The 27,338-nt window shown below is 48.5% G+C and overlaps 1 protein-coding gene across 4 annotated transcripts in view; it reads right to left on the bottom strand.

The window, feature by feature from the left end:
• Positions 1 to 24,072, bottom strand: part of Tbc1d14 (TBC1 domain family member 14) — a 103,645-nt gene extending 79,573 nt beyond the window's left edge. For all 4 annotated transcript variants that reach the window (XM_077803232.1, XM_077803230.1, XM_077803231.1 and 1 more), the window contains exons 1-2: positions 24,044 to 24,072; positions 13,881 to 14,619 (exon numbers count right to left, since the gene is read on the bottom strand). In XM_077803232.1, the coding sequence (XP_077659358.1) occupies positions 13,881 to 14,602 (722 nt within the window). In that variant the 5' untranslated portion in view covers positions 14,603 to 14,619; positions 24,044 to 24,072. The remainder of the gene's footprint in view (positions 1 to 13,880; positions 14,620 to 24,043) is intronic.
• Between the last annotated feature and the right edge of the window lie 3,266 nt (positions 24,073 to 27,338).

Here is a 27,338-nt window from a genome sequence, read left to right as displayed (position 1 = left end):
ATTCCACAAATCGGGATGCTCCTCTCTCCCACTATAGCACCTTCTAGGAGCCCTGAGATAAAGCACAGCTCTTCACAAGTACAGTGAAGCTGGAACTGAAACCACTTGGGTTACAAACCCAGCTCACTCAACATAAACAGGAACTGATTAGATGTGGCAATTTAGTCAAACACAGCATCCACCAAAAAAAAAAAAAAAAAAAAAAAAAAATCAGGAGGCATAAGAGAATTCAGTGTGAGATACACAAAAACCTCATGTTCTAAAAACAGAATAAGTGTGTAGACAGTTTTAAATAAGCACCATTAAGGTGAAAAATTAGATAAGGCAGTTTTAACTGTTGGATTATGCACTAACATTTGCAAAGCAGAACAGATTCTCTACTCATCTGGACAAAGGGAAGTCAATTTCTCAGCAGAAAGTAGCTGGTAGCTGCAGAACTGCTTTACAGGAAGGGGCCTGCCTGTGGTTTCCCAGAGTCCACAAAGTTCCCTACACTTTGTCCTGAACCACCATCTCACAGGCTGACTGTAGCAGAACGAAAGTAAGCAGCAAGCTACCTACCCAATCACACAGACAGGCTTCCAGAAAGGTATGGTGTTTCATTACCAAAGAATGCTAACACTTATGAAGTGTGCCATAAACCCAGGAAGCAAATGTATCCTGCAAGGAATAAATTCATTCTCCTTTCCCCTACTCCCCCAAACTACCTTGCTAGTTGGAGGTTTCTAAGGACATCAATACCACTTTCCAGAAACCAAGGCAGAAACACAGCAGGGATGTCAGAGTGCTTTGAGGAACACAGCCAGCCACTGAGCAGGTCATGTGAATGAGTGCAGGCTGAAGAAGTTCTGTTTGGTTCAGTCCCTGCCATTCCTGAATGTCACCGACTCCCATGTGGAGACAGGAATGGTGACATCAGCACCAACATGAAGCAGCTAGAACTCAAATTTGCTTTCCTCAGATACAAGCAAGCCTCCCAGTCCACCAGGGGAAGAAAAGAGATCGTCAACCCACGGGGACACACCCAGATCACAGAAAAACCAGCCAGTGGCCTGTACTGAATCAGGTCTGCTCTTCAGGACCTACTGCATCCTCTGTCCTTCTCAAGTTCCTTTTCTCCAGCTCATCTTCTGGGCAAGCCAGCACTTAACCATCATTCATTCAATTATTCATTCATGCAATAAGCAGAGATGGAACCCCAGTGCCTCTAATAAGAGCACAACCCTGAATGCTGTGCCAGGCACTTGATGTGCATTGCCTAGTATGGAAATTTCAGAGACAAGGAAACCAAGGTTCAGGAAAAGAAGGCCACTTGTTTAGCCACCCAGCTAAAAAGGCAGAGCAGACATTTCCATCTTTTGCTCTAGAAGTATACTCTTTGAATCCTACCAAGTCTTCCATCACCACGCTAGAGGTACAACTCTAAGAGATCTAGGCCCCTCCGTGTCCCCCAGACCTTGGATATTTAAATATACACCAGAGTTCACAGGAAACACCATATGTGACCTGTGAATCCCATCTCTTTAAAGCCAAGTCCCTGCGCAAAAGAAGAAAATGGTCAACAGAGGGACTCAGGGCAATGCCCGGCCGCTCTGGCCTCCCTAGTATGTTCTGGCCTTGGTTCCCTGCCCCTACCCAGCCCTGGCCCAGTAGGTGGTTCTTTTGCAGGGTTCTCCTGACATCATATATTTCATTGTGATTCGCTTGTTAAATAACCACCATGTGCTGCTTTTGTACAAAGGGGTAACAAAGGTTAAAAATAAAGTCAGAATAGCAATGGAAACAACCTCCCACAGGAATGAAAGTGTACAAATCCAAGCTGCCTGAGGGAAGCCACTAGCCACATGTGGCTACTGAACATCTGAACATGGCTAATGTGACTGAGTTACAGAATTTTCCATTTTATATAATTTTATTTAAACAGCTATGTGTGGCCAGGCTAGCATATCGGACAGTAGCACAGTGCTAAACTCTAACATGAGCACAACCATGCCTTGACAGAAGACTCCAGACAACCCACAAGATGCTAGGGGCTGGGGATGAGAGGCAGTCAGCGCACCTCTCAGGAACTCAACACAAATCCCAAGCAGCCAAGATGTGTGAGACAAGGTCCACCCTGCCAGTCTCTGAGCCTTCTTCCGTGCTGTGTCCCTGGGAGGCATCTTCTCCCACAGCCCATTCAGACCTTTACTCAAATGTCACCTTCTCAGTAAGGCACTCCCTGATGTCGCTTAAAAGGGACCTTCTCCAGCCCTGCCACCCACCTACCCCTCTAACCCAGAGCATCTTTCCCCACTCAGGGCAGCATGTCTTGAGTGGACCACACATATCAGGCAATACCCCATGTGAAGGCCCCTCCTGCCTCGTGGCACACAGACTGCTGGGCCAACTCTCCATCTAACACACAATCTGCATACCACTTGCCCTGATGCCAAGAGAATGGGTGGCTGGGTCAAGGCAACCCCCCCTGCTGCTGAGATGGCGACCACCATTTGATACGTGGAACACTTCACTGTGTTTCTGTAGCCTTCCCAGGCATCACTCTAAGGGAGCGTACAGCAGTCTGGGATGGCAACCACTGCTCACTGCCCCAGAGCCAGGGCTTTTCTCCTGCAGGCCTATGGTGTCCTTCATGGGTTCTACCCAGGACAAACATTAAGGAGTGCTGCTGCAGAGGAAGTACCCAAGGACCTGAACCAGAACTTCTGACTACAGCAGGCACTAGTAAGGATGAGGAGCGAGGGACCTCTTATCCACTGCTAGCTATAAACTGGTACAGTCACTTTGGAAGACAGTTTGATGGCTTCTTCAAATCTAAAACACATTCTTACTATACAATCCAGGAACCATACTACTTGGTATTTATTTCCAACCACATGTAAACCTAGCACAGTGCTCACAGTTGTATTCAATAATTGCCAAAACTTGAAAGCAACCAAGTTATCCTTCAGTAGGTAAATGGATAAACTGTGGTCCATCTATACAGAAATGTAGTATTCATCACTTAAAAAAACAAAAACAGGGGGCTGGGGTTGTGGCTCAGCGGTAGAGAACTCACCCAGCATGTGTGAGGCCCTGGATTCGATTCTCAGCACCACATTAAAAAAAAAAAAAAAAAAAGGGAGTCTGGGGTTGTGGCTCAGTGGTTCAGTGGTAGCATGCTTGCCTAGCATGCATGAGGCCTTGGGTTCGATCCTTAGCACCACATAAATATAAAATGAAGATATTGTGCCACCTAAAACTAAAAAATAAATATTTAAAAAAAAAGGTTTTGACAACTACAACTAAAATAAATTAATTAATTTAATTTAATTTAAAAAAAAAACAAAAACAGGGGGCTGGGGTGTGGCTCAGGGGTGCTCTACCATGTGTCAGGCACTGGGTTTGATCCTCAGTACCACATAAATAAATAAAATAAAAGTATTGTGTCCAACTACAACTAAAAAAAGTATTTAAATAAAATTTTTAAAAATGGCTTCTTTCTCTTAGTGTGCATTTAAGTTCTTCCATGCCTTTCCATGGCTCAGCAACCTATCAGAAAAGGCTGCTCATAATACTACTCCAGCTACAGGATGTCCTGGAAAAGACAGGCAGTAAAAAGATTAGAGGCTGCTGGGGCTGAGAGAAAGGAGGGATGAAAAAGTGGGCAAACAGTATTTGTAGTGACACTCCTCTGTATGATGCTACAGTCTTGGGTACATCATTATACATCTGTCCAGACCCACAGACTGCACTACACCAAGAGAACACCTTATGCAAACTATGGACTCCAGTGATAATGACGCAATGTAGGGTCATTGATCATAAAAAATGTATGGCTTTGTGGGGGATGTTGGAAGGGGAGGGGACAGAGTGGGTAAGGGATTCTGTATATCTGCTTAATTTTTCTATGAATCTAAACCGGCCCTCCAAAATAAAGTTATTGTTGTATGTTATTATTGACTGAATCCAGGCCACTTTATCACTAAGCTACACTCCTAGCCCATCTAATTTTTTATTTTAACACAGGGTCTCACTAAGTTGTTGAGGCTGACCTCAAAACTGTGATCCTCCTTTCTCAGCCTCCTGAGACATGGCATTATAGGAAGGCACCACCATGCCCAGTTAAAGTCTTTTTTTAAAAAAAGTAAGTATGTTTTAGTTAAAAACCTATATTTACACACACACACACACACACACACACACACACACACACACACACAAACACAAACACAAAGCAATAAAGCAGCTTTAAAACAATTTGGTGACTGGCATGCCCTGAGAACGAATGGGAGCATGACAGTGAGAGACAGAGACTTCCACAGAACCCACAGCCACACCTGCTCGCACCTGTGCCACACCCTCCATCCTGGCACCTGCCACCTGGTGGTTTCCCCAGCTGGACCCAATCTCTCCTTAACTCTGGCTCCAACACTGCAGACAGAACTCAAGGACAATGTTCCAGTGATCCTCTTCCTCCCTGCTATGTTCAATTTTTTTTTCTTACACTACATTGTTCTCAACAGTAAACAAACAACTGTCATTTCTCCCATCTTGAAAAAGAAGCCAACTCACCCACTTCCTCCTCCAGCTGGCACATCACTTCTCCCTCCTGTGAGCAAGCGCAACAAACGCCCATCTCTGCTCATTGTTTCCAACCCCTCCTCCTCTCCCAGCCACTCCTAAATTCACCCCAGTTATGCTTTTGCCTGCACTGCTCCACTAAGACAGCTCTAGTCGGGGTCAACAATGGCCTTCTGATAATCAGTCAAATCTCAGCCACTGCTGCCCAGTCAACTGCTCTCCTCCCTGAAGCCTACCTTTTCCTGGCTTCCACAAAGCCATACTCTGCTGCCCTCCAACCACAGGGCCACTCCTTCTGGTTTCCTCTACTTCTCCCAGATCTCAACGCTGGGGTGCCTCCGTTCACTCCATGGTCCTCTGCTCTGTCCACACTCACCTCTATGCTAACTTCACCAAGTTCCAAGCCACCTACAATGCCAACTCCCAGCTCCTGTCTCCTGCCCAGCCCTAATTCCTGTGCTAGGTTTCTATCAAATCATCTGTACCTTCTAATAAAGGTCTAAGATGTCTCAAACCAAACCTGACAACTGTCTTTCACTGACTGAGGCCAAAAATCTTAAGAGTCATCTCTGATCCCTTTCTCTTCTCCACACCCCACTGCAATTTCTCTTCAAATTGCAGCTACTTCTCACCCCAGCTGAGGCCAGCCTCGCCTCCTGCATGGACCACTGCAACAGCCTCCTTAGGACCCCTGCTTTGCCCACCCCTGCCCAAAAGCCACTCTCAGTAGAGCAACTAAAGTCTTCTGTTTAAACCTCAATGAAATTGCTACTCCTGAGGCAAGCAGAATTCCAGAATGTCCCCAAGATATCCCTCTCCCTGATATCCACCCCTGTAAAACCTCTCGCCTTGAGCAGGGGCATAAACTGATCATGATGGGGCAGTTGCTCCTGACCCAGTGCTGCTATATGGCAGACAGTGTGGCAGAGACGGTGTTAAGAGAGAAGAGTCTTCCCAGTGGGCCTTACCAGTCCAGCGAGTCCTTGAGAGCAACCAGGGCTCGTCCTGGCAACAGAGAGTCAAAGGCAAAAGGATTCCACACCAAAGAGCATCTCTGCTGTGGTTCTGAAGGTGGGGACCATATAGTGAGGAGAATGGGCAGTCCCAGGAGCTGGGAGTAGTCCCGGCTGACAGCCATCAAGGAAATGCAGAGCTCAGGCCTACTGACGTGAGGAGATGCACCCTGCCTGCAATTTTTGAATCAGCCTGGAGCAGACAATTCCCTACTAATGCCTCAGAGGGGACGCAGTCACCAACACCTTGGTTTCATGCTTGTAACACCCTGAGAGCAAACCAACCACACCAAAGACATACTACTCATGTTGTTATATGTTATATCTGTAGTTATATGGTTACAGAGCACCAGAAAACTACCACAATTCCTCTGCTCAAAATTCTGCAGAGGGTCCCCGTTAACTGTGAGTCAAAGAAACATCTTACAATGGCCCTAGTGCATGCAGGATCTAATCCCATAGATCTCTCCTCCTCCTCCTCTCAGTCCATGCTTGTGGGTCTTTGTCCCACCCATGCTCTTCCCCGTCAGAACCACCTCTCCAGGTTTCTGGCTGGTGAACTTCCTTACCCTCTTCAACTTTTGCTGAAACCTCCTTGCTTGGACCGACCCTGAACAGCCTATAATTGCATAATCTGCGCTCCCCAGTTATTCCAACACCTCCTGCCACTGTGCTTTCTGTTTCCCCCCTTGCACTTATTACTGCCAATGCATACACTTTGTTTACTTATGGTGTTTATCACTGGCCTCCTTCACTAGAACATAAGCTCTTAAAGGGCAGGGGCCTTGAGTTCCCAAATGAATTCCAAGAACCTAGAACAGTGCCCTGGTAGATTCTCAGTAAATTTTTTTTTAACGTGTGATGAGAAACACATTTAAGGACCTAGCATGATACTCTGTACACAGCAGCCAATTGGTAAATGAAATATTACAGCTGCGATTTGCTGCCAAAAGAAAACAAAGCCCAGCAGAGCCCAGAGAGGCAGCAGACCCTGGGCAAGTCCTGGTGTTCAACCAACATTCTCCATGTGGTCTGCAGCAGCATCCAGACAGCCTGTTGTCCAGCAGAGATAGTTGGCTTTCTGTAGCATCTATCAGCCATGCCTACACAATGACATTATGGGCTGCATCCTTGGCAAATACCAAGGAGAACTTCAAAATGGAGTTCACCAGGATTTAGAGAAATATCTTCCAGTATAGGTAGCAAAGGCCTCCCAGGTACTGCACCAATGGCTGGTAGGAACAGCTGTGCACAGCTGTGGCTAGAAAAGTGCAGACATTGTGCAATCATGATTACCTGTTAAAAATCTACCTGGAACAAGAATTCACAGCTGGGGACATTAAACCCTTAGAACAGGGACCAAAACAGGGTCAGAAGACCGAGGGGAAGTGTGTGCCCAAGAAAACACTTAGCTGAAAGGAAGGACAGACCTCTGACTACCTGAAACTCATCACAGCTCTTTATAGGACACTGGGAACTACCACTCCTTCCTTGGGTGCTAAGATCATTCCTGTTCTTGTGCTCCCAGCCTCTAGGAGGCAGTCTTCCCTCCCTGGGAACTGGCTGACCACAAATTCCATCAATCCAGTGGCAGGCCAGAGAAGCAAAGCTGACATCAGCCTCCTGCCCTTTCGTTTAGAGCCTGTTGTGACAGGTGGAAAAGGCCTTCTCTATCTGCTTGCCTTCAATGGCTCGAGAGGGGACTCTATTCTCCTTGAAGGAGAAGCCTCAGTGCCCTTATAAAAACATGCAGGGTCAATCCCTGGACCTGGGTTAGAGCTCTCCAAACTTCTTCCTCCCCTGCCACCAGTACTGGCCCATAACACCTGCACAGCAGCTGCCTCTCATTTCCTCTCTTCTCTCCAGCCAAGCTCCCCTTCTTTCTGATCAGGGTGCACATTACCAGAGGCAGGGTGGTATTTTGATGGACTTCAGAATTAGCAAGTGAATATCAGAGCACAGCTCTGCTGGATGCCCAGTGAGCCTCTCCAACCTGCCTCCAGTGGGCTGTGAAATGCCTGAGAGAGAATGTAAAATGCTGGGCAGGGCAGAGCTGGGCAGCCTCTGCCTCCACAAGGGGAACTGCTGTCTGGAGGACCCCTTCAGCTAACCAATTTAAACCCTCTCATATCTAGGCAGCTCATCCCACTCCTGCAGAGGCCTTTTTCTCACCGTTTGTCCTGCCATGCTTTGAGCTTCGGGTCTCCTCGTGGGTCCCAAGCCCTACCCACAAGGTCTCCCTGCTTTGTGCACTTCTCTCTTCGCATCCTCATCCTGCAGCAAGGGACCTACGCAGGGGCTACGGCAAAAGCCCGCCCATATTGGAATCTTCCTGCTCCCCTTCTGCCAGCACTTGAAGCTCATCACCTTGATCAGACTGCTCCTTTCATCTTCATAACCCTGTAAGGTGGGAACAGAACATGGCCCCAGAGACACTAAGTGCCGGTCTCATCCAAGCCCATGGGTCAGCACGCAGCTAGGTCAACAGAACACCACCTGGCACTCCTCCCCAGGCACAAGCACACATCAGCAGTCACTCTGGCACACAGCAAGTATTTTCTGTCCGTCCCTAATTCCAGGGCAAAGTCACAAGAAACATTAACAGGTCTTGCAGGAAAGCCGATGTTAAAATGTTACAGCTCAGTTCACTAATGCTAATTCTAAAATGGTCAAAGCTGTAGAAAACAATTCAGGCAACATAAAAAAAATTGACTAGACATGAAAATGCCTGCCACGTGCCTGATGCTTCACATTCAGATATAGTCCCTCCCCATTCTACCTCAACAACCTTATCAGACTTACATAAACTTGTTCCTATTGTACAGATGAGAAACCTAAAGGTCAGAGACCCAACCCCTGGCAAGCTATCTAACCACCCCTGCCTCAACTTTCTTACATAAAACAATAATTAAGAATAGGTTCCCGAATCAATCCGCTTCCAGTGCAAGACAGACACCATGCTAAGTATTTTAAGCAGAAAGGGACTTAATTCAAGGAATTGGAATGATTTGAAAACTATAGGAAGGAGTCAGCTCTGAATCAGGCTCCAGGAATGGCTCCCTGAACAACACAGGAGAGATGCACCAGGGGAGAGGCTACATTGAGTGCACTGGAACTGCTGAATTCAGGGAGTGCTTCTGGCACCAGAACAAGAGATGCAGCCTCCCTCCCTCTGCAACCGCTCTCAAAATCCAGGAACTGAAAACTGGTACAGAGATATACTGCAAGACAGGCTCTCAGCTCTACCACACTGCTAAGCCTAGGAAGCACAAAACAGTCACAAGAAGAAAAAGGGTCTCTGCCTCACTTCTGCCACAAATCTCTCACAAGTGGGAGAATTTGATGGTGCTAATTCACGTTCAGCTGCAAGAGGCTCCGGTAATAGACATTTGCTGCCCAGCTGCTGCAGTCCAGGAAAGACTCAGTGGAAGGAAAGTGGCCTGGAAGGAAGATGAGCCAGCCACAGAATCCCACCCCACGCCACCTCCTAAGGCTGCAAAGCTTAAAGAAGGCAGCTGTGTAAAAGCAGACACACTAAATGCTGCCTGTGCCAAGGACACAGTCCAGCCGTGTCTTGACAGAATACCCCTCGTGATAAACTCACTCACTCCTCAACAAGCAACAGGCTTGTCCTCCTCATGCTGCTCTCACCCTCCAAAGGATCAGATCCTGAAACCCTAGATCCATAGAGAAACTAAAGCTGGTTCAGCACTTTCATACCAAGTCAAAGTTCCCACCTGAAGAATTTTCTTAAGCCAGTGGTTGCAAAATTTTCATATAGCAGAATTTAAAGAAAAAATAAAAGAAGCCAGGTACAGTGCAGCTTGGGAAACTGAGGCAGGAGGATCCCAAATTCAAAGCCAGCATCAGCAACTTAGCAAGGCTCTAAGCAACTTTGCGAGATTCTACCTCAAATTTTTAAAAAAGTTTAAAAAAGGGCTGGGGATGGGGCTCTGTGGTTAAGTGCCCCGGGTTCAATCCCTAATACCAAAAGAAAAAAAGCCAGAAGCAGTGGCACACACCTGTGATCCCAGCCACTGAAGATCACAAGTTTAAAGCTAGCCTGGGCAAATCAGCAAGACTGTCTCAAAATCAAAAATAGAAAGGATAGAGTATTCCTGGGGTCAATCCCCAGCACAAGGGGAAAGGGTGTGCGTGCATGAAACCAACAAAAACAGACAACAGCATGAATCCAGCCTGCACACAAGTATGTGGTATGCTGGAGGTTTACGTGTATTTTCCCAGTTAACCCTCACATTAGCTCTTTATGATAGGTGTAAATGGCCCTGTGTCACCCAAGAGCATATTGAAGCCTAGAGAGGTTAAGTAACTTTCTTAAGGTCACACAGTATAAAATGGCAGATCTGAGGATCAGACTTAGAGCTGAGCAGCCCAGCTCTCAACTGACACTCTCCCACCTCTGTCTTTAAATTATAACTCAGAGGGGTTCTCAGAGATGCAGGAAGCAGGTGCCTCACACAGTCAGGCTGTCCTCCTGCCCCCACAGAAGCCTTCTTTTGGCAAGCTCCCCCACCCCGTTCTCCAATCTCAGGTTAAACATTCTCCCCCAGCAAAGGAGCCTCCATAACCAGCTCTGCGAACTCAATAAAGGACTACATGAATGGAGACATATGTGACCAAAGCTAATCAATGCCTCCTAGATCAATGCAGATCCATGGAAGCCAACCTGGCTCCTGAGGAAAGGAAGCACACCACTAGTGAGCTCACACCTCCTCACTCACTAGCTGTGGGGTTCTAGACAAATACCACACTGGGTTCATGGGAATCCCTCAGCCCAGTCCCTCCCTTCCTAACAAGACGAGGACCCTGCTCAAATTACATTAGAAAATTTCCTTCGGGGAAGCAATTAAACATCAACAGTCACAACCTGCTAGCTCTGTGGTCTCAAAAGCTGTGTGATTCTGCAAGCTTCCCACCTCCTGCCCCAAACATCTGGCAATGCCTGGAGGAGACATGTCTGGGCATCTCGCACAGGGAGAACCACTGGCATCCAGTGGGCAGAGGTCAAGGGTACTGTGACACATCCTTCAGTGCACAGGTCAGCCGCCCACAACAGGGAGCATCTGTCCCAAAATGTCAACCATGCGCCACTGGAGAGGTCCTGCACTAACTTAACTTGGCAATGGGTTGACCTTCAGCATGATCTAGGATTAGGAACTAGAGAAAGCTTTAGGAAACAAAACAAAACCATGCAGAGTTAGCATCACAGACAGCTGCTGCTGGAAGAGGGCCAGGAATGCAGATGTTTAGCCTACTTGGTCTCTAACCCTGCACAGTAGGCTCAGAGAGGTAACTTGCCCAAGGTCACACAGCGATTAAGGAGGAGAGCTCTAGTGAGGCCCAGCTGGTGTGAGCCCTGAACCAGCACTCCTGACTGCAGTGCACTCCCAGCCTTGCCCCCAGCTGCTGGTCTGTTTCCCCCACTGGACTGCTAGCTGCATAAGGACCAAGACTCCCTCTACAGCTCAGGGTAGAGTCTGGCTCAGAGGTGTTTGTTACAGTGTGGGGAAGGAAGAACAAATGGCAGCTGGGCCTGTGGCTTCTGCAGGACAGTGGTCAGGCCCAGCCAGTCGCCCTGTCACTCCTCTGTTCCTATCTCACTCAGGTTACCTCATCAAGCTCTGCTCCCTCCAGTCACAAGCTCCCTGACCATCTTCACCTCTTTCCTCTAAACTATGTTCTCCTAGACCAGCCTCCCACAACACCACCCACGTGTCTTTCTATGGCATAGAGACCAAGGAGGAAGAGAACAGAAAGCAGGGGCAAGGGGCCAAGAGGAGAGGCAGATGTCTAAGGCCTGGGGTCCACAGAAGACCAGCTCCAGCCCTGGCCCTGCTCTCCACAAAGACTAACATAGTCCACACTCTTCAGTGCTCCTGCTGCAGGCCAGGCCTGGGGCAGGCTCTGGAGCATTCTTTGTAACTCCACTTACTCACCTACAAATGTTCAGTAGGCTCCACACATAATAGGCCCAGAACCCCCTCCTTCAAAGTCACTCTAGGCTGAAGCTCCTCTCTAACACTGAGACCCCAGGACAAACACCCTCTAGACTCTGTACACAGTATCACTTATTGACTCATTGTTGCCATATTCCACGTGCTCCCAAAAGCACTTTAGCCTGGCTGTCAGTAACAATGTCACAGCCATCAAATCAAGGATGAGGAGACAGCAACCAAGGAATAAAATAAAGAGGACACACTGTTTTCTGTGGCCCACACCTGAGGAAGGTTTTCAAGAAACAGCAGCTTTGGAAAATATCTAGAAATTGTATAATTGCTAGAGCTTCCCTCAAAAGGGAAGAGGTTCTAACAGACAACTCGGGTCCTTCAGGACAGAGGAGCAGGGCGCAGCCATAATCATCCCAAGTGACAGATAGGTAAAGCCTTCCATGTGTCAGGATCCACAACAAACTTGCACATTAACCCACTTAATCCCACCCCCAGGTGAAGAGGCCAAGCCCTAGGCACAGGAATGTAGAGGACACCAAGGGTAAGGGCAGAGCAGAATCAACACGTGACAGGCATTCTGTGCTAGGCTCTTAATAATGCTATGTTAGGGATGAGAAAATGACTAGAGAGGTGAAATAACTTGTTCAAGGTCACACAGCTAGGCTGTAGGTTCAATCTGTTGAATTCCAAAGCCGAGCTCTTTCTCTTACCACCCATTTCAAGCAAGTGTTCCTAGATAGCCTAAGGACCCCAGGGGACTATGGAGGCCTGTTTTCCAGGCCCTTTCCCCTGAGAGCCACACTTAACAGGCACCTATGGTATTCATAAATGGGGAAAGCTAAAAACAGCCCACCAATGAAAATCACACCACCACAGCATGGCACCTGCCTTGGAGGGGATGCTGACAAGAGTTCCCCACGGTTCAAGAACCCCACTCACTGAGCGCAATCACCAAGTTACCAAATTCTGAGACCAGAGACTCTACTAGAGCAGCAGGATACCTGTCAGCACATCAGAGAAAAAAAAGTAGCTAAAATCACTCAGGGCTGGTCTTAGACTCATCCAATGTCCTGCATGTAGCTGATGAAGCAACTGAGGCAGCAATAATGACTGTCTGCTCAGTCAGACACCTCCAGCTGACTCCAGCCAGCACATGATCCAGTACAGCAAAGGTCCAACATGGGCTTCACCAGGGGCATGTGCACAGCCAGGGTGGCCACAAATGCTTCCAGCTGTGAAGCTTTGGGCCCAGAGGCCCCCGAAAAGCAGCTGTGAAGCTGCTGGCAGTCCTGCACACTCTCTCCAGGCTCCATGCCCTTCTGTACAGCATTCCAGAGTTTGGGAGATCATACTTGCTTCTGTGACTGACTGATGTGTCCACTTGTTTTGGGGGTCACATGGTGACTGCAGATGAAGTGACATCAGTAGTAATAACTCACATTTCTTACACCGTGCTCTCTGGCAGAGACCAGGCTGGTCTATCTGGGTTTTCCAGTTGTGGTCCTGTTCTGGTGCTTATGCCCTGGCCTGGTCCTGCTGTCACTGCACTGCAGCCACATGGGTTCCTGTGGGATAATGTGCAATAGAAATAACCTCATGACCTGAGGTTATTTCAATTGCATATTACCCCACACGACCTACCTAGAACAGGGCCTCAAACACAGATGCTTCCTGAACAAAAGCATGAGAGCACAAGCAAGAGGCAGTAGCCGAAGTAGCCAATTCCTAGGACTTTGGGGACAACAGACACACCAGGAGGCCTGTGTGGTAACTGGGGACAGGGTGCCACGAAGTGGGTATACAGGCCAGACTCAACACAGAAGGGAACGCATGTGGCTGCAGTGCAGTGACAGCAGGACCAGGCCAGGGCATAAGCACAAGAACAGGACCACAACTGGGACACCCAGATAGACCAGCCTGGTCTCTGCCAGAGGGCACAGTGTTAAAAATGTGAGTTATTACTACTGATGTCACTTCATCTGCAGTCACCATGTGACCCCAAAAACAAGTCATTAGATAAGGGCCCTTTAGAGCCTAAGGCTATCAAACTATAGCTGCTGATTTGGTGACAATGACCACCTATGAGTTACCCAGAGCTACAACAGGCCAGAGACCAAAAAGTGACAGAGACTGCAAGTGAAGCCAAGGACACAGGGAGGAACGAATGATAGAGTCACCAGCAGACCTGACCCACACAACTCCCATGCTGCTGGGCAAGGCATGGCTGTCTGCAGGACACAGCACCTGCTCAACCAGGACACATGACACACATTACAACAGAACAAGGCGATAGGTCTGCAGTCCAGCTCCTCCACAGTGACACAGACAGCATTACCTTGTAAAGAAGCTACTAAATGGTGCCAGTATCCTCAGTTTACTCCCCTCCTCGGTTCCATCAGCCCAGCCCTGCTGGTGCAGGTCACTGCTCTCCTTGATGGAGCTCAGGGTGACGTCAGTAAACTGTGGGTCATCGTCATTCTCCAGGGTCACAATGGCACTGGAGCTGCTCGTGACCATGAGGTCCAAGATGTCCTCATTGCTGACAGACAGCGTGGTGGACAGCTCTGTGCCAAGACTAGACACACTACAGATGGAGACATCATCACTACGGTTCAGGGTTTTGGAGGTGGGACTATAGAGCTTCACTGAGTCATAGCCTGTCCTGGGAAATGTGGAGGACTTCCGCACAGTCTGCTCACGCTCTGCACTGGTGGGAGCCAGAGGTGTGCAAGATGGTAGTGGGCATGCACTCTGGAAGGCCCGCTCAGGGACAAGCTCTGACTCCGACTGCTTCCTCTTCACAAGGGCCACACTACAGGGGACAGGTTCTGGGTTGCCAACCTCCAAGGTAGGAATGCCAGAGTCCACTGACTGAAGGCTGTGCCGGTCTTCTGAAGCACCAAGTTTCAACTTGGGCCCGTACTCAGGTGTTGAGAGGGATCTGGACCCCTTGGCATTCACTTGCTGCAGGTTCTGAAGGGGTTTTCCCTGATGAGCATCCAGAATGTCCATCAAGGCTATGCCATTTGTGGAAGTGGAAAGGTTTCCATCAGTCATCTTGGTCCAAGGAGAAACTAGAAAAACACAAGACACAGAAATCAGGCAGGTGGACATAAGACCCACAGATGCCATTCCTCAGACACAGCTCACTACTAGGACATCCCTTCTAAAGGGGGATGACATGGAAAGAGTCCCACATAACCAAATTTTGATTCAGAACCAACCACATCAAGAATGTTAACATGCACTATCATGTCAGAAAATACCCCAAACAAAGCATATATCTAAAGCAAAAATCATTATCTTCATCATTGTCACCCCACCAGTCACATCTCTGATACTCAGGACAGTGCTGGGAACCTGAGAACTATGCTAGGCAGGGAGGAAGTTTTTTTTTTTATTTGGAGGTCAGGGAACATATTATAATTTGGATTTGAATGTCCCCAGAGGTCTATGTGTTGAAAAGTTGGTCTACAAACTATGGCACTTTGGGGAAGTCGTGGCACCTTTGGGAGGCAGGGCTGTGAGAAACAGAAAGTCCAGAGGTCTGTTAACCATACTACTAATAGAGTGCTTAGCCTTAACTGGGAGGTAAGATCCAATCATAGCCATTTTAACTCTAGTCCTTCCCTTTGCCCACCCCAATCTTAAAATTAGCCAGTTGTGTAGACTATAACCCTGAACTCCTCCTGTCAGAGCAAGGGGCAGTGCAGCATTAGGGATAAAACTGGAGGACTGCCCACCTAAGCGGGCTTATTAGCCAGACTCCGGAGCACGCCTTCCTGGTAGAGGTAAAGCTGCCTTGCTGAGCTCCTTCCCAGCTCATATTGGATTCCTTGTGGCACTCTGGTTATTTCTAACAGGGCTCAATGGGTGGAATTTGGGTCACTAGGAGTGTGCCTTGAAGACGATATTGGGACCCTTCCTATTGCTCTTCTTACTTCCTGGCTGCCATGAGGGGAAGAAGCCTCTTCTACCATATACTCCTGCCAGGATGTACCATGCTACCCCAGGCCCAAAGCAACAGAGCCAAGTGACCGTGAACTGAAACCTGAAACTATGGGCCAAAATAAACCTTTCTTTCTCATAAGTTGTTATCTCAGGTATTTTGTCACAATTACACAAAGCTAATTCAGGGGGACAAATGACAAATAGGATAACACTGTCAAATGTTTATGAAACTAGAATTTTAAAAAATTTTAAATTTTTTAAAAAGTATATGAATTCACAACCCACAAATAAAGTTAAGGTTCTACTCATTACTAGGCAGCACAAAAATCAAGATATCTTCATTAGGACAGAAAAAGAGCAAAAAGAATTACATAGACCATCTGCAGTGTCTTGCCATAAGCACAGCCACACTTACCTCATAGGCAGGACATGCCAACCCTTTTCCACAGTGGAAACCAGGTGCCAAGAGACTTAAAAGTGGGCCCAGGATCCTACTGCTACCCCGTGGCAGATCTGCAATCTGTGGGCCCCAACGAGGGTCCTGCCTAGTTTAGAATGGCTACTATAGGGTCATAAAACCCAGGTTCAGAGGATAGCTCAGTGATGATAAACCACCAGTAATGGAACCACAAAGATCAAAACTAGAACAAGAAAAGTCAAAAGCACTGGTGCCACACACATATCCAAGGCCATGTCCAAAGTGCTCTGGCCTAAAGTGAGGGATGGTAGGATACATGAAACAGCCTGGAGAAGAGCCCACAGCAGACTGCCAATCCTAACCTGTGTCTGGTTACCTTTTGTTTGTCTTGAAAATGTCACAGCTAAGAATTCAGCCAGGTGCAGTGACACATACCAATAATCCCAGAGGCTTGTAAGGCTGAGACAGGAAGATCACAAGTTCAAGTCCAGCCTCACCAAATTAGCAAGGCCATAAGCAACTTAGTGAGACCCTGTCTCAAAAATAAAAAATAAAAAGGGCTGGGGAAGTGACTCAGTGGTTAAACACCCCTGGGTTAAATCTCCAGTACCAAAAAAAAAAACAAACCCTAAGAATTCAGATGGCGCACTGAAATCCACACCCCAGAGTAGAACAGAATGAAGACAGAACTTTGCACTCAAGACGTTCCTGTATTCTGGTCCCAGCTCCACCAAAGGCCTTGGAAGAAAGCACTGAGTAGGCACCTGGCCCAGAGGCCTTTTGCTATCATCCGGGTGAGGCTGAGGCTCTGCAGTAGTGAAGAACAGTGGCAGCCAGGGCTGTTATCTTAGCTTCTGAAAGTTCAGGAGTCAGTGCCAAGACAGAAGCAAATTCATTAAAGCAGAAAAGGGGGAGGGGAGTATCCTCCCTCTCTCCCTCCCTCCTAGAAACTGAAGGAGCTGCTCAGACAGCATAGCACAGGAGCAAAAATAGAAAAGTAAAGGAATGAATCAAAAAGCAGAATTCAGAAATAGACTGAACTATATAAAAACATGAAATATGACCCAGTGAGTAGGAAGGATTATTTAATCCCAGTGTTGTACTAATTGATTATCAATTTTTCTTAGAAAACTATACTATACTACACCAGGATAAACATACAGACAAAATTAGAGATAGACACAAAAGTGAAATTCATAAGCACTACAAAAAATAAAATATTCCTTAAACCTATAGAGCAAATACTCAGTTCACCTTCCAAAAGGATCTGGGAATCATTTCACCAGGTATAAAATGGTGCAAGTTTGTGCAAGGCTCAGTGCTCTGAACTTCTAAGTCCACGGCCATGTGTTCCCCTAAGGCAAGGCCACTGCACACTATCTCTATGTTCCCTGATCTGGGAAAGCCCCTCAAATTGTTATGTTATGAATAACAGGATTCACAAAGGAAGATGCAGGTATATTCAAACATACATAAATTTGAAAGTCGTATTTTTTTGTGGGGGCGGGGGAGGGGAGTAGAGGGTATAGGGGCACTTAACCTCTGAGCTATGTCCCCAGCCCTTTTTATCTTCTGAGATAGATAGGATCTAAGTTGCTTTGGGCCTCACTAAGTGGCTGAGACTGGCCTTCAACTTGGGATCCTAATGCCTCAGCCTCCTAAGTCACTGGATTTACAGACTTGCACCTCATGCCTGGTTACACTTTCTTAACTGAAAGAAAAATACAACCCTGACCCCCTCCCAAAAAAATCACAGTTAAGAGCTATTTTTGACAAGGTTAAAGGTAATTAAAGTTATCAAAATACCATCAACACTCCAAGGGATCAAACTGGCAAAGAGCCATAAAAAGAAGAGGAAATCCTGACACTATACAGGGCTGAGCATCTCCAACACTGCAGTTCTGGCTCTGCAACTTAAGTAGTGGGGGGCTCACAGGTCAGGTGAGGTGCTGCACCTTTCTGCATCTCACCTTCCCTCCTCCCCCACAGTACAAGGAGCAGCAACACACTGTTCACAGGCTGCTCTAAGTTAAAAGAAATAAGATCTGGTGAGAGCCCAGTCAGCCAGCACTGACACACAGTAGGTGCCCAGGAATGTACCATTCCCTCAACTGTCAAGCCACAGAAAGAGCTATAGCACCTACAAATGATGGCTCTAAACTGTTTACAGAAGAGATGTGGGTTTGCCCACAAGAAGTTCTGGCATTTGAGTGGACAGGAACGTGTAGCAAGTCTACCCTTCCTAGGAAAAACAGTGCCTGGGCAAACAAGGCAGCCAGTTATGTCTGCAGTATTGGAAACTGGTTAAGTGAGACAATTGTGTTTCACTCATGGCACTCCAAGGACCCTTCTCAGATTCTCACCAAGAGGAAAGCACAGGGAAGAAGGAAGAGGGGCAGAGAGCCCTCAGCCAACTGGTATAGCCTCTGTCCTATTCCCTTCTCCTCTACCATGGAAGCTGGGGATAGCAGCCCCAGGGCCTTACTTCTAGGAAAGTCCGGAGACCTTTGAGGCCTCTATTGGTCCCAAGTCTGGGTTAAGTTCCTTAAACCTCAGGAACAGAGTGTTGGTCTTCAGAGAAATAAACCTAAAAGGGAAAAGGTATCTCCTCTTCCAACACACAGCAAGACCAAGGCCAGCTGTCTTCAATCCTTTCTACCTAGTGCCATAAAACCAGAAGCTGTACTTCAGGCCACCTGCCTATTGCTGATGCTACACAAGGGATAGGTTGTATGAACAAGGTACATTCCTGAGACAATGCTATGGGGTGGACTTTGGAAAGTGGCCAGAGGCAAATGGCCTGCCTCCAAGTCAAATGCATTCTAAACACAGACAGCCTGAATAAGCAATGGTCTCCCCACAGGCTCTGCCTCCTGTGCACCAGTATCTTCGGCCCGGACATGCAATGGGACCGCTCTCAAGTGCACTCTTCCCACCCAGGCCACCAGGGTTCTTGGGCTCCAGCAGTATGTGGCTCAAGGAGCCACTCTATCACTGCCTGCAAAGTCTACCTCCCCTGAAAAGCCCTCCCCATCTCTCCCAAGAGCTACAGGACTTCCCTCCTCCTGAATCCTTTTGGCCACACCCCACCTAAAACAACTAAATTTCATGCCTTTTTTCATGTCTCTCTTCAATGGACTCCAAGTTTTAGGCAGGCATAGTCTTTCTCATTTCTAGACACCACTGCATTGCCAAAAACTTAGCATGGATTACTTGCTGAATTAAATATTACTAACTGCTAAGTTCTTTGGTGGGCATGTTTCAGGGACAGTCACAACCAAGTAACCTCTGTGGAGAGTTGGGTTATGTTCCAAGAACAAGATGAGCACTAGAAGCAGCAACAGGAGGAAGAAAACCCTTGCCATGGGGTTCCTGACAACGTGCACAGACAACAGACACAAGCAACTAAGTAAGCTATGGCCATCCATTCCTATATCGTGTTGGGTACCAGACCTGACAGTGAGGCGCCACTGTCCATACTGGATGGTCAGGAAAGTGAAACATAATCCTTCCTATCACATTTGTCTTCCTAAATCCACATCCTTAACTTACCAGCAGCACCAACGGTGGCCTGAGCAACCTCAGTTCAGTCAGCTCGGGGAGGAAGGAGTGGTCCCTGCCAGGGAGGCAGGCACTCAACACAGGACTAACAATGATTAATCACTTTCCAGACAAGAAAAAAACATGCAAGATGTGAAATGTGGATAAGAGGAAGACTGTTTTTATTCCACTCAGCAAGACCATCTGAATTTGATGTGCCTGCCCCAACACTGAGCTCTGCACGAGGCAAAAAGGAAAACTGCCTGAGGGACTGGAACAACGGGCGACTCTGGACAGGGCTGTGAGAAGCAATCCCACCTAGAAGCAACAGTCTGATTTTCTTTTCTTTAAAAAGCAGTGAGACTAGGTCTTGATGAAAGTCTGCATAAATAAAAAACCATTTGTGAAACCCAAACCAAATGATTTAGTTATGTCCTCAAAGGGAAAAACACGTACTCATGGGCAGCTTCAGGGAGAAGCCTGCTGCCATATGTGCTGATGTCTTCTAGCACCTTGCCCAGAACACAGGCCCTGAGCAGTCCTTCCTGTTCTAGGCTCCTCTCTGGATGGTCCTGAGGGGATCAACCTGCTTGTAAACCCATCAGCAAGGGGCCGCACTGCTCACTTTGACCTTCAAAGAACAGAGGACTTATTCTGGCTGCAGAGACTCCCCCAACCAAGCCATGCCCAATTTCCAGATCCTCATTCTTTAGGGTCAAGCATACACAAACCATCTCTACTCAGTCATGGCCTAAGGGCATACGATTCCCAGAGCTAAAGTTGCAGGAAGACAAGACCAGGACTGTACATCAGACACCACACCCAGTTATCACCATGAAACTACAATTTGATGAGTCCTAGGCTTCATTCTCAACTCTGAATGTACCATCCTGGCTCAACCCCATCAGCTAAGTATTATCCCCACAGAGAAGGAAACTGAGGCATGTGACTTGCCAAGGTCAGCATTGGACCCCAGGTCTGTAATTCCCTGGCTCCCTGGAAGCTCTGCTGCTTACAAAGGCCACATGCAGACAGCTGGCACCTCCTCCAGAGCTTACTATGGCCACGGGGGAGATAGTAGACTGCATTTCACACAGGGAACACCACCTAGCTGAGCCAGATGCGTGATCTACTCCAGGTCTCATGGCAGCCCCTCCCCGCTGCTCCCCCTGCCAGTCTTCTGTTCCCAACATGTGCCTCTGGGGGGTCCTCTGTGTTTCCTGGGGAAAAAATCTGGTGGCACTATCAGCTTTCTCCCAGGAATGGTTGCTGTACCAGGCCTACAGCTCAACCCCAGGCACGGACCAGTCAGGAGAAATGATCAGCCTTTGACATGAGGAGAACCATAGTGTGTGCCACCTCCATGTGAACCCACTTGCTGTGTAGAGGGCTCATAGGCACCAGCCAGCAGCGAGTCTCTATTCTTGAATTAAAGTGTTGGCTGAGGCAGAAAGGACCAGGCTAGAGCTAGATCTCAGTATCTCTACATGAACAATTAACACTAGCTCTGCCTTCCAGGAACATGTGACGCATGGGGCCCTGTGCTCAATGTTCACACCCATGATCTAGGTGACCTCCACCACCACCTAAAGAGCTTTGAGTATTGCTACCACATCACAGCCTTGAGTCTGAGGGGGACATGTGATAAAGCAGCCGTGTTGGTCTAGCCCAAGCTGACTGCAAGTGCTCACTCTCCACCATCAGGCACGATGCCTAAAGGAACCAACAGTGTCCAATATGCATTATGCACAGTGGAAAGACAAATCACAAAAACTGGGGTTTCTGAAATGCATTATTCTTTAAGATAAAAATAATTCTTAAAAAATTACCTAGATACCTCTGGAAGATGAATGGCAACTTCCAGGTACCCTCTAAGATGCTATTTAAACAGGTTTCATCCATGAATACTCAGTACACCAGGCCAAAAAGGGTTAAACTGTTGAGGTCCCCAAAGGCTCCTTCACAGCCCTAACAGACAAGACACTTACACAGGTCTCAGGTGGTTATGTTTAAAAGTCAAAAGTGGGACACTTTAAATTAAGGAGACTGAACATATGGACTGCTCCCTCTTCTCTAAAATGTCTCAGCCACATTTAGAAAGTGACCAAACCCAACTGTCATAAGTACCTGTGAAGTAACTGGAAGGCAACTAACAGGCTGAGAAGATATTCAGACCACCTAATAAAGGCAACATAATGTATTATTTTAATTGTTAATATACCAACCACTGAGCATTTACCATGTACTATTCATGGCTAGGGGCCATCACGTGCTGTAATCATCACAAGCCTGCCAAGAACACTGAAGAAACAGACTCAGAGAGGCTAAGTATCTCATTCAGGATCACACAGCAAAGAAAACTGGACTCAGACCAAGTCTACACCAAAGCCCATACATACATGACCTGTGGAGTACTTAAGAATATATGCTCTAAAGTTTGTGACAATCAATAAACTGAAATCAAGTTTTATATTTCTCTGTATGTATGTTAGATTTCAACAGAAAATTTTTAAAAATAAGCAAGGGAAAAATAACACAGGCTCTAGAAGTAGACTGCCTGGGGTTAAATTCCCAGCTCCTCCACCTACCAGTTGTGTGACTCTGAGTTAGTTTCTTAACCTCCCTGTGCTTCAGTTTCCTTGTAGCAAAGTGGGAACAATACTAGACCTACTTCATTAGGCAGTTGACAACATTAGGAGAAGAAACCCACATAAAGCCTTTAGAACTATGCCTGGCATGAGCTAAGCCTAGAAGCTGTTGGCTGGTATTATTCTTCACTGGGCACCAGATAGGGCCAGCCAACTCAGCCCCACTATTTTAGCAACACATTTGCATAAGCAAGCCCAGAAACAGCCACTCTGTGCATAGGAAGCCTCATGGTACAGCTTCTTCCAGCTTCTTCCTGTTGCTAATATTTCTCCTAGCACCTGCTGCACAGCTCTGACTGCGCTCTGGACCTCAAATTCCCCACCTGTACAATGTAGTGACAAGCCAAGCAGATCAACCTTTAATCTTAGTTCTCTAATTTCCCAAAGGGTGTGTCCTGGCATGAGCACAGCTACAAGCCTGGTTCCCTAGAGCTGGGTCTCAGTCAGAGTGTCGAGCTCAAAATCTCAAGGGTCTAAAATACACAAAAACTAAGAAGGCAGTTAAGAGAGCTGGAGGGAGAAGCCATACTCAAACTTGAGACTTGGGTTGGTACTGTCCTGATAAGCTGGTCAGCAGGAAGTGCTCCAATTAGGCTGTAAAGACCAACCCAGTTCCTGCAAAGCACCTGCCGGTGCCCAGCAGACAATCCATTCCCAATAAAAAAAAAAGCCAAGAAAACTAGGTACTAACATTCTACAGATTGGGGGCAGGGCAGAAGGGTGAATGCTCAGTCCCCAAGACACTATGGTGACTCCCTGGTGGCCTTAGTCACGGCAAAGTGCATGGTTGTCTACAGAACCTTCCAAAGCAACTTACAATTTTACGCGGGAGAAAACGGTACTCTATGCAACTTTAAGACAGAAATGGTTTCAAGCAGCCTAGTCAGCAGTCGCTGAAATGGTCACTGAAATGCCCGCTGCTTGGGCTCACTCTGGAATCCACAAGGGCCAGTCGGCCCGCCTCCAGGCCAGCGTCCTCACGGTGGCCGCGCCCCACCGCGTTGACCCACTCCTGCAGCAGAGAGCCCCGTCCCCGCGCCTGGATAGCGGGCCGCGAGGACACGCGACCGGCCTCCAGCCTCCCGGCTGCCCACCGCAAGGACTCTCCGACCAGGGTCTCCGTGGCCCCGGGGCTCCCGGAAGGGGTCCTGCGCGTCGAGCGGCCGGCTCTGCCGGGCGCGCAGGAGCGGTGAGTCTGAGGGGAAAACTTTCCGCCAAGTTCCGGAGGAGGAGCGAGTCACCGCAGGGTCTCCCCGCGGGCCGCAGCGCTGCCCCCACCGGGCCTGCCGCGCGCCCGGGCAGCCCTCGCGCAGGAGGGGGCGCGGCGGTGTCCGGGCAGCGCCGCGCCTCGGGCTGCGTCGCTCCGGCCGCCGGCGGCAGCAGGTGGCAGCGGCCCGCGCCTGCCCGCCCTCACGGCCCGGCCCCCGCGGAGCCCTCAGTACCGCAGTCAGCGCAGCTGCGACGCCATCCCCGGCCAGTGGGCCCGCAGCCCAAGCCTGGCGGGACCCGCTACTCGCTGGGCCAGGGCGGCCGACGCACCACGGGCAGCGGATCCAAGGCAGGTGCGCGCAAGCTGCCCGCGGCCAACAGCGGCACGCTCTCGGCCCGCCCCGCGCCCCCTCGTCACGCCCCGCCCCGCCCCCACGCGCTCTCGCCACGCCCCGCGCCCCATCACCACGCCCCCACGCGCTCTCGCCACGCCCCGCGCCCCGTCGCCACGCCCCCTGCCGGACTGCGTCAGCTCCTCTGCGGGAGCCGTCGCCCCCCACCGCGGATTCTGCGAAGTTGCGAGCTGAAAGCCGGTCGGTCCAGCAGCCTCCGACCTCCAGAGCGGCATCCCTGGCCCTTTTTTATTGCAAGGGCCTAACGGAGCTGCGAAAGAGCTCTGAGAGGCCCTTTGTGTCTGCAGAGCCGCCGCAGGCGTCCGACAGGGGCCCTTACCTGATCGGCTCCACCCGCGGCCATCTTGGAAGTGGGAAGCGGCCGGGAGGGGGAAGGGGCACGAATGGGCAAGGACCAGGCGTGGGGAGCAGAGCGGCGGAGCGCATCGATGGGAGCCTTTTCCCTGCAGGTGTGTGGGAGTGATGGCCGGGCTCAGCCGGCGGAGGGAAGGTGGTCTGTGTGGAAGACCCGGCCTCACGTCCGGGGTTTGTGGCTCCGGAACTGCGCTTTGGCACCCTCCCCGCCCGGCCTTAGCCTTTTAATCTGTAAAACGGACTTTTCTGATTGCTCGCTCGTTGCGCTTTCTCTCGGTGCCTGACTTAATTCCCAAATCTGTCTGCTTTTTAAACCTGAGTCTTTTGAAATTCCAAAGCGCTGCATGCCAGTGGCCTCCGGAGGTTTGCAACAGGCTTTGCAAATGCATTTTGAAAGCTGTGTAAGGTGCAGACAAGTTTGGGAACCACTGGCCTAACGTTTATATGCCCTATTTTGCTTCAGCGTTGCAAAATCTCCAGAGATGCAATCTATGATCAAGTCCGTTTAACAGAGTGGGAAATGGCTCAGAGAAGTCCTCCTGATGGGTTAAAGAGAGACTGAGTGAGGCCCTGAGTTAGTGTGTAGGAAATCTCACAAGTAACTGATTCTCATCCCCCCTATGGAATATAGGCTCTGAGCCAAACCGAGCTTATTTGATTTGCTGCTCTTTTCCCTGTGCCTGGCAAATACTGGATAGTTGAGTATTTGTTAGATTGAAATTATATCCTAAGGACATCATAGCAAGAGCAAAGACTTCAGTGGCAGGAGCCGGAAGGCGTGGGTTTATATTAGGAGTCCTGAGGGTTTTCATAGCTTGAATAATTACTAGAGGGGAAACTCCAGAGACTACAGCTGAATCCGTGGGAGGATGAAAGACCAGCTGCGGGATAGGTAGTCTGAAAGCTTGCAGTGGGCCATTGTCCTTAGGGATGGGCAGGGAACTCCTAACTTGTGTTTTTTCCCCCAGGTCAGAATTCTAAAAATTCAGTACCTAGTCTCACGGCAGAAGAGTGGAGATTTGAAAATGTGGTCTCAATAGAATGCAAGAGAGGCCTCACAGACATTTCTCACAGTATTTGGTGCATAATAAATGCTTAAATTTCTGGTGGTTTTAAGCAAAAACAATAACCTGGCAGCTGGTTTTGAGCACTAACAGGAACACAGACTTGCCTCAGCCCTGCTCAGTTCTTACAACTGATACTTGGGATGAGCAAGCCTGCTTTGATGGTGTTCCTTGAGCCCCAGCTCCCTTCCACCCCTAATTCTGAGTCTCAGGGGTTTAAAACGCTACAGTGACAAGAAACTGCCATTGTCAGGAATCTAGAACTAGAGTTTGTGGTCCACAGGTTTGTGTTTGGCGCCCTCTGTCTGCCCTGCTCTCACCTTCACCAACCTGCTGCCAGGATTCAGAGCCTCTCCTTGGGAGTCCATGGTCACTTACACTGGCTCTGTGACTTGTCCCGTGTCTTGCCCTTTGTTATAAGAGTACACATGTCTGCTAGATGCAGTCTCATTATGACTTGAGTCTGACAAAATCAAAAACAGCAAACAGCCCTGCACCTCTCAGCAGTTCAGTTCCTCCCCGATTGCCCATTGCCTCAGAGAAACCTCAGAGTGAGTCCCCACAGCACCACCTGCCCCCAGCAGCATCGAGAAAGTATGTTGGCCAACTCACCACCATGAGGAGAGACCCTCCAGCCTGACCTCATCCTCCCTCAGAGGAGTGAGGATGCCTTTCCTGGGATGTCCAATATCTATGGAAACCATATCTGAGCACCTGCTGGGCATTGGGGACACTAGAGTGGCCCACAGCCTCAACTGCTTCCCTCACAGAGTTCCCAGGACAGACAGATGTACATTTATATATGCAATTTTGTCCTAAGGAAAATGGTTGCCTGGAAGACCTCAGGAGGCACACCAGGGCACCAGAGCTCCAACAATGAGTATTGAGAGAGAAGGACAGAAGGGCTTGTGGTTGAGTGGGGCAGGATGTCAGCACACAGTCTGGAGGCCTCTGTCATGCCCCTCATCTCTCCAGAGGGACCTCATTTCCCCAGCACATATTTGTGCCCCTATTCCCTGCCCCTAGATGTGGCGTTTATCCATAGGTGTTGACTGGGATCGTGTTCATGCCTTGTCTGCACCCAGTGTCAGCCCAAGTGCCAAACAGTCGAGTTTCATAACCTGCCAAGCTGAGTCTTGGAGGTGAGGAAACAGGCTGGGAGGCAAAGCCATTCAACCCAGGTCTCACAGCTCTGCCTACAATGTCTTACCCATCATCATCCTCCTTCCCACCCAGACTCCTGTTCTGAGCCACCAGGGTCCACAGCATGAATAAAATTAGTAGCAGCATCACACTCCATGCTAGGACTCAACGTGGTTCTGGGCCCAAGCCCAATGGGGCATTGTCTCTGAAGAGCTTCCCATTGGTCCAAGGGCTGTCAGAACCTCATCAGAAAACTCATTTTAAGGACACAACCCCTAGAATTTGCTTTTCTCTGATTGGTTCTGGAAATTGGGTAGTATTAGGAATTTCTGGATAGGAGACAGCCAGAAATGGACCCAGAAGGACCCAGACTTGGAGGATCTACCTCACAAAGCCCAGTACTTTGCTTCTAGGAGCCGCCTTGGCCCCTCACATGCGGCCATCATCTGGAGTTGTACTCAGTTTTAACAAGGGTGTCTATTTCCTAGTCTGCAGGAGATTCAAAGCAGCGAATGTATGAAAGCAGGACTCGTAGAAACAGCACATTCCTAAAAGGAAGGAGCAGCAACAGAATCCCTTCAGTCCAGTGACATTTATGGGCATGAGCCTTATAAAATTATCCCCAAATTCAGGCAGAAACTTCTAACAAGATGGTCACCACAGTGTTATTTACAACAATAAAATGAACAAAATATGTCCAACAAGCTGGAAGACTGACTAAATAGAATGACAAATGCAGTCATCATAAAACCTTTAGGAGTGCAGTTGGTTAGGAATAATTCAGCATTCTGTAGCTCCCAGTAGGGCATCTATGGTTGACAACAATTGTGTATTTAAAAGTAGCTAGTAGGGAAGATTTTGAATGTTCCCAACACAAAGAAATGACAAATATTTGAGGTGATGATATGGCAGTTACCTGATCTGTATTGAAATATCACTGGTACCCTATAAATATGTACAATAGAATATTGTATCTATTACATTGTATATACTATATACATAATATAAATCTACATATACATATTCATAGGGCACAGTGTGTGTCAAAAAGTT

The sequence above is a fragment of the Urocitellus parryii genome, chromosome 10 (genome assembly GCF_045843805.1).
Source record: "Urocitellus parryii isolate mUroPar1 chromosome 10, mUroPar1.hap1, whole genome shotgun sequence".
Classification (NCBI taxonomy): Eukaryota; Metazoa; Chordata; class Mammalia; order Rodentia; family Sciuridae; genus Urocitellus; species Urocitellus parryii.
The sequence above is the reverse complement of the archived record's forward strand: the minus strand, read 5'-3'. Positions and strand labels throughout refer to the sequence as shown.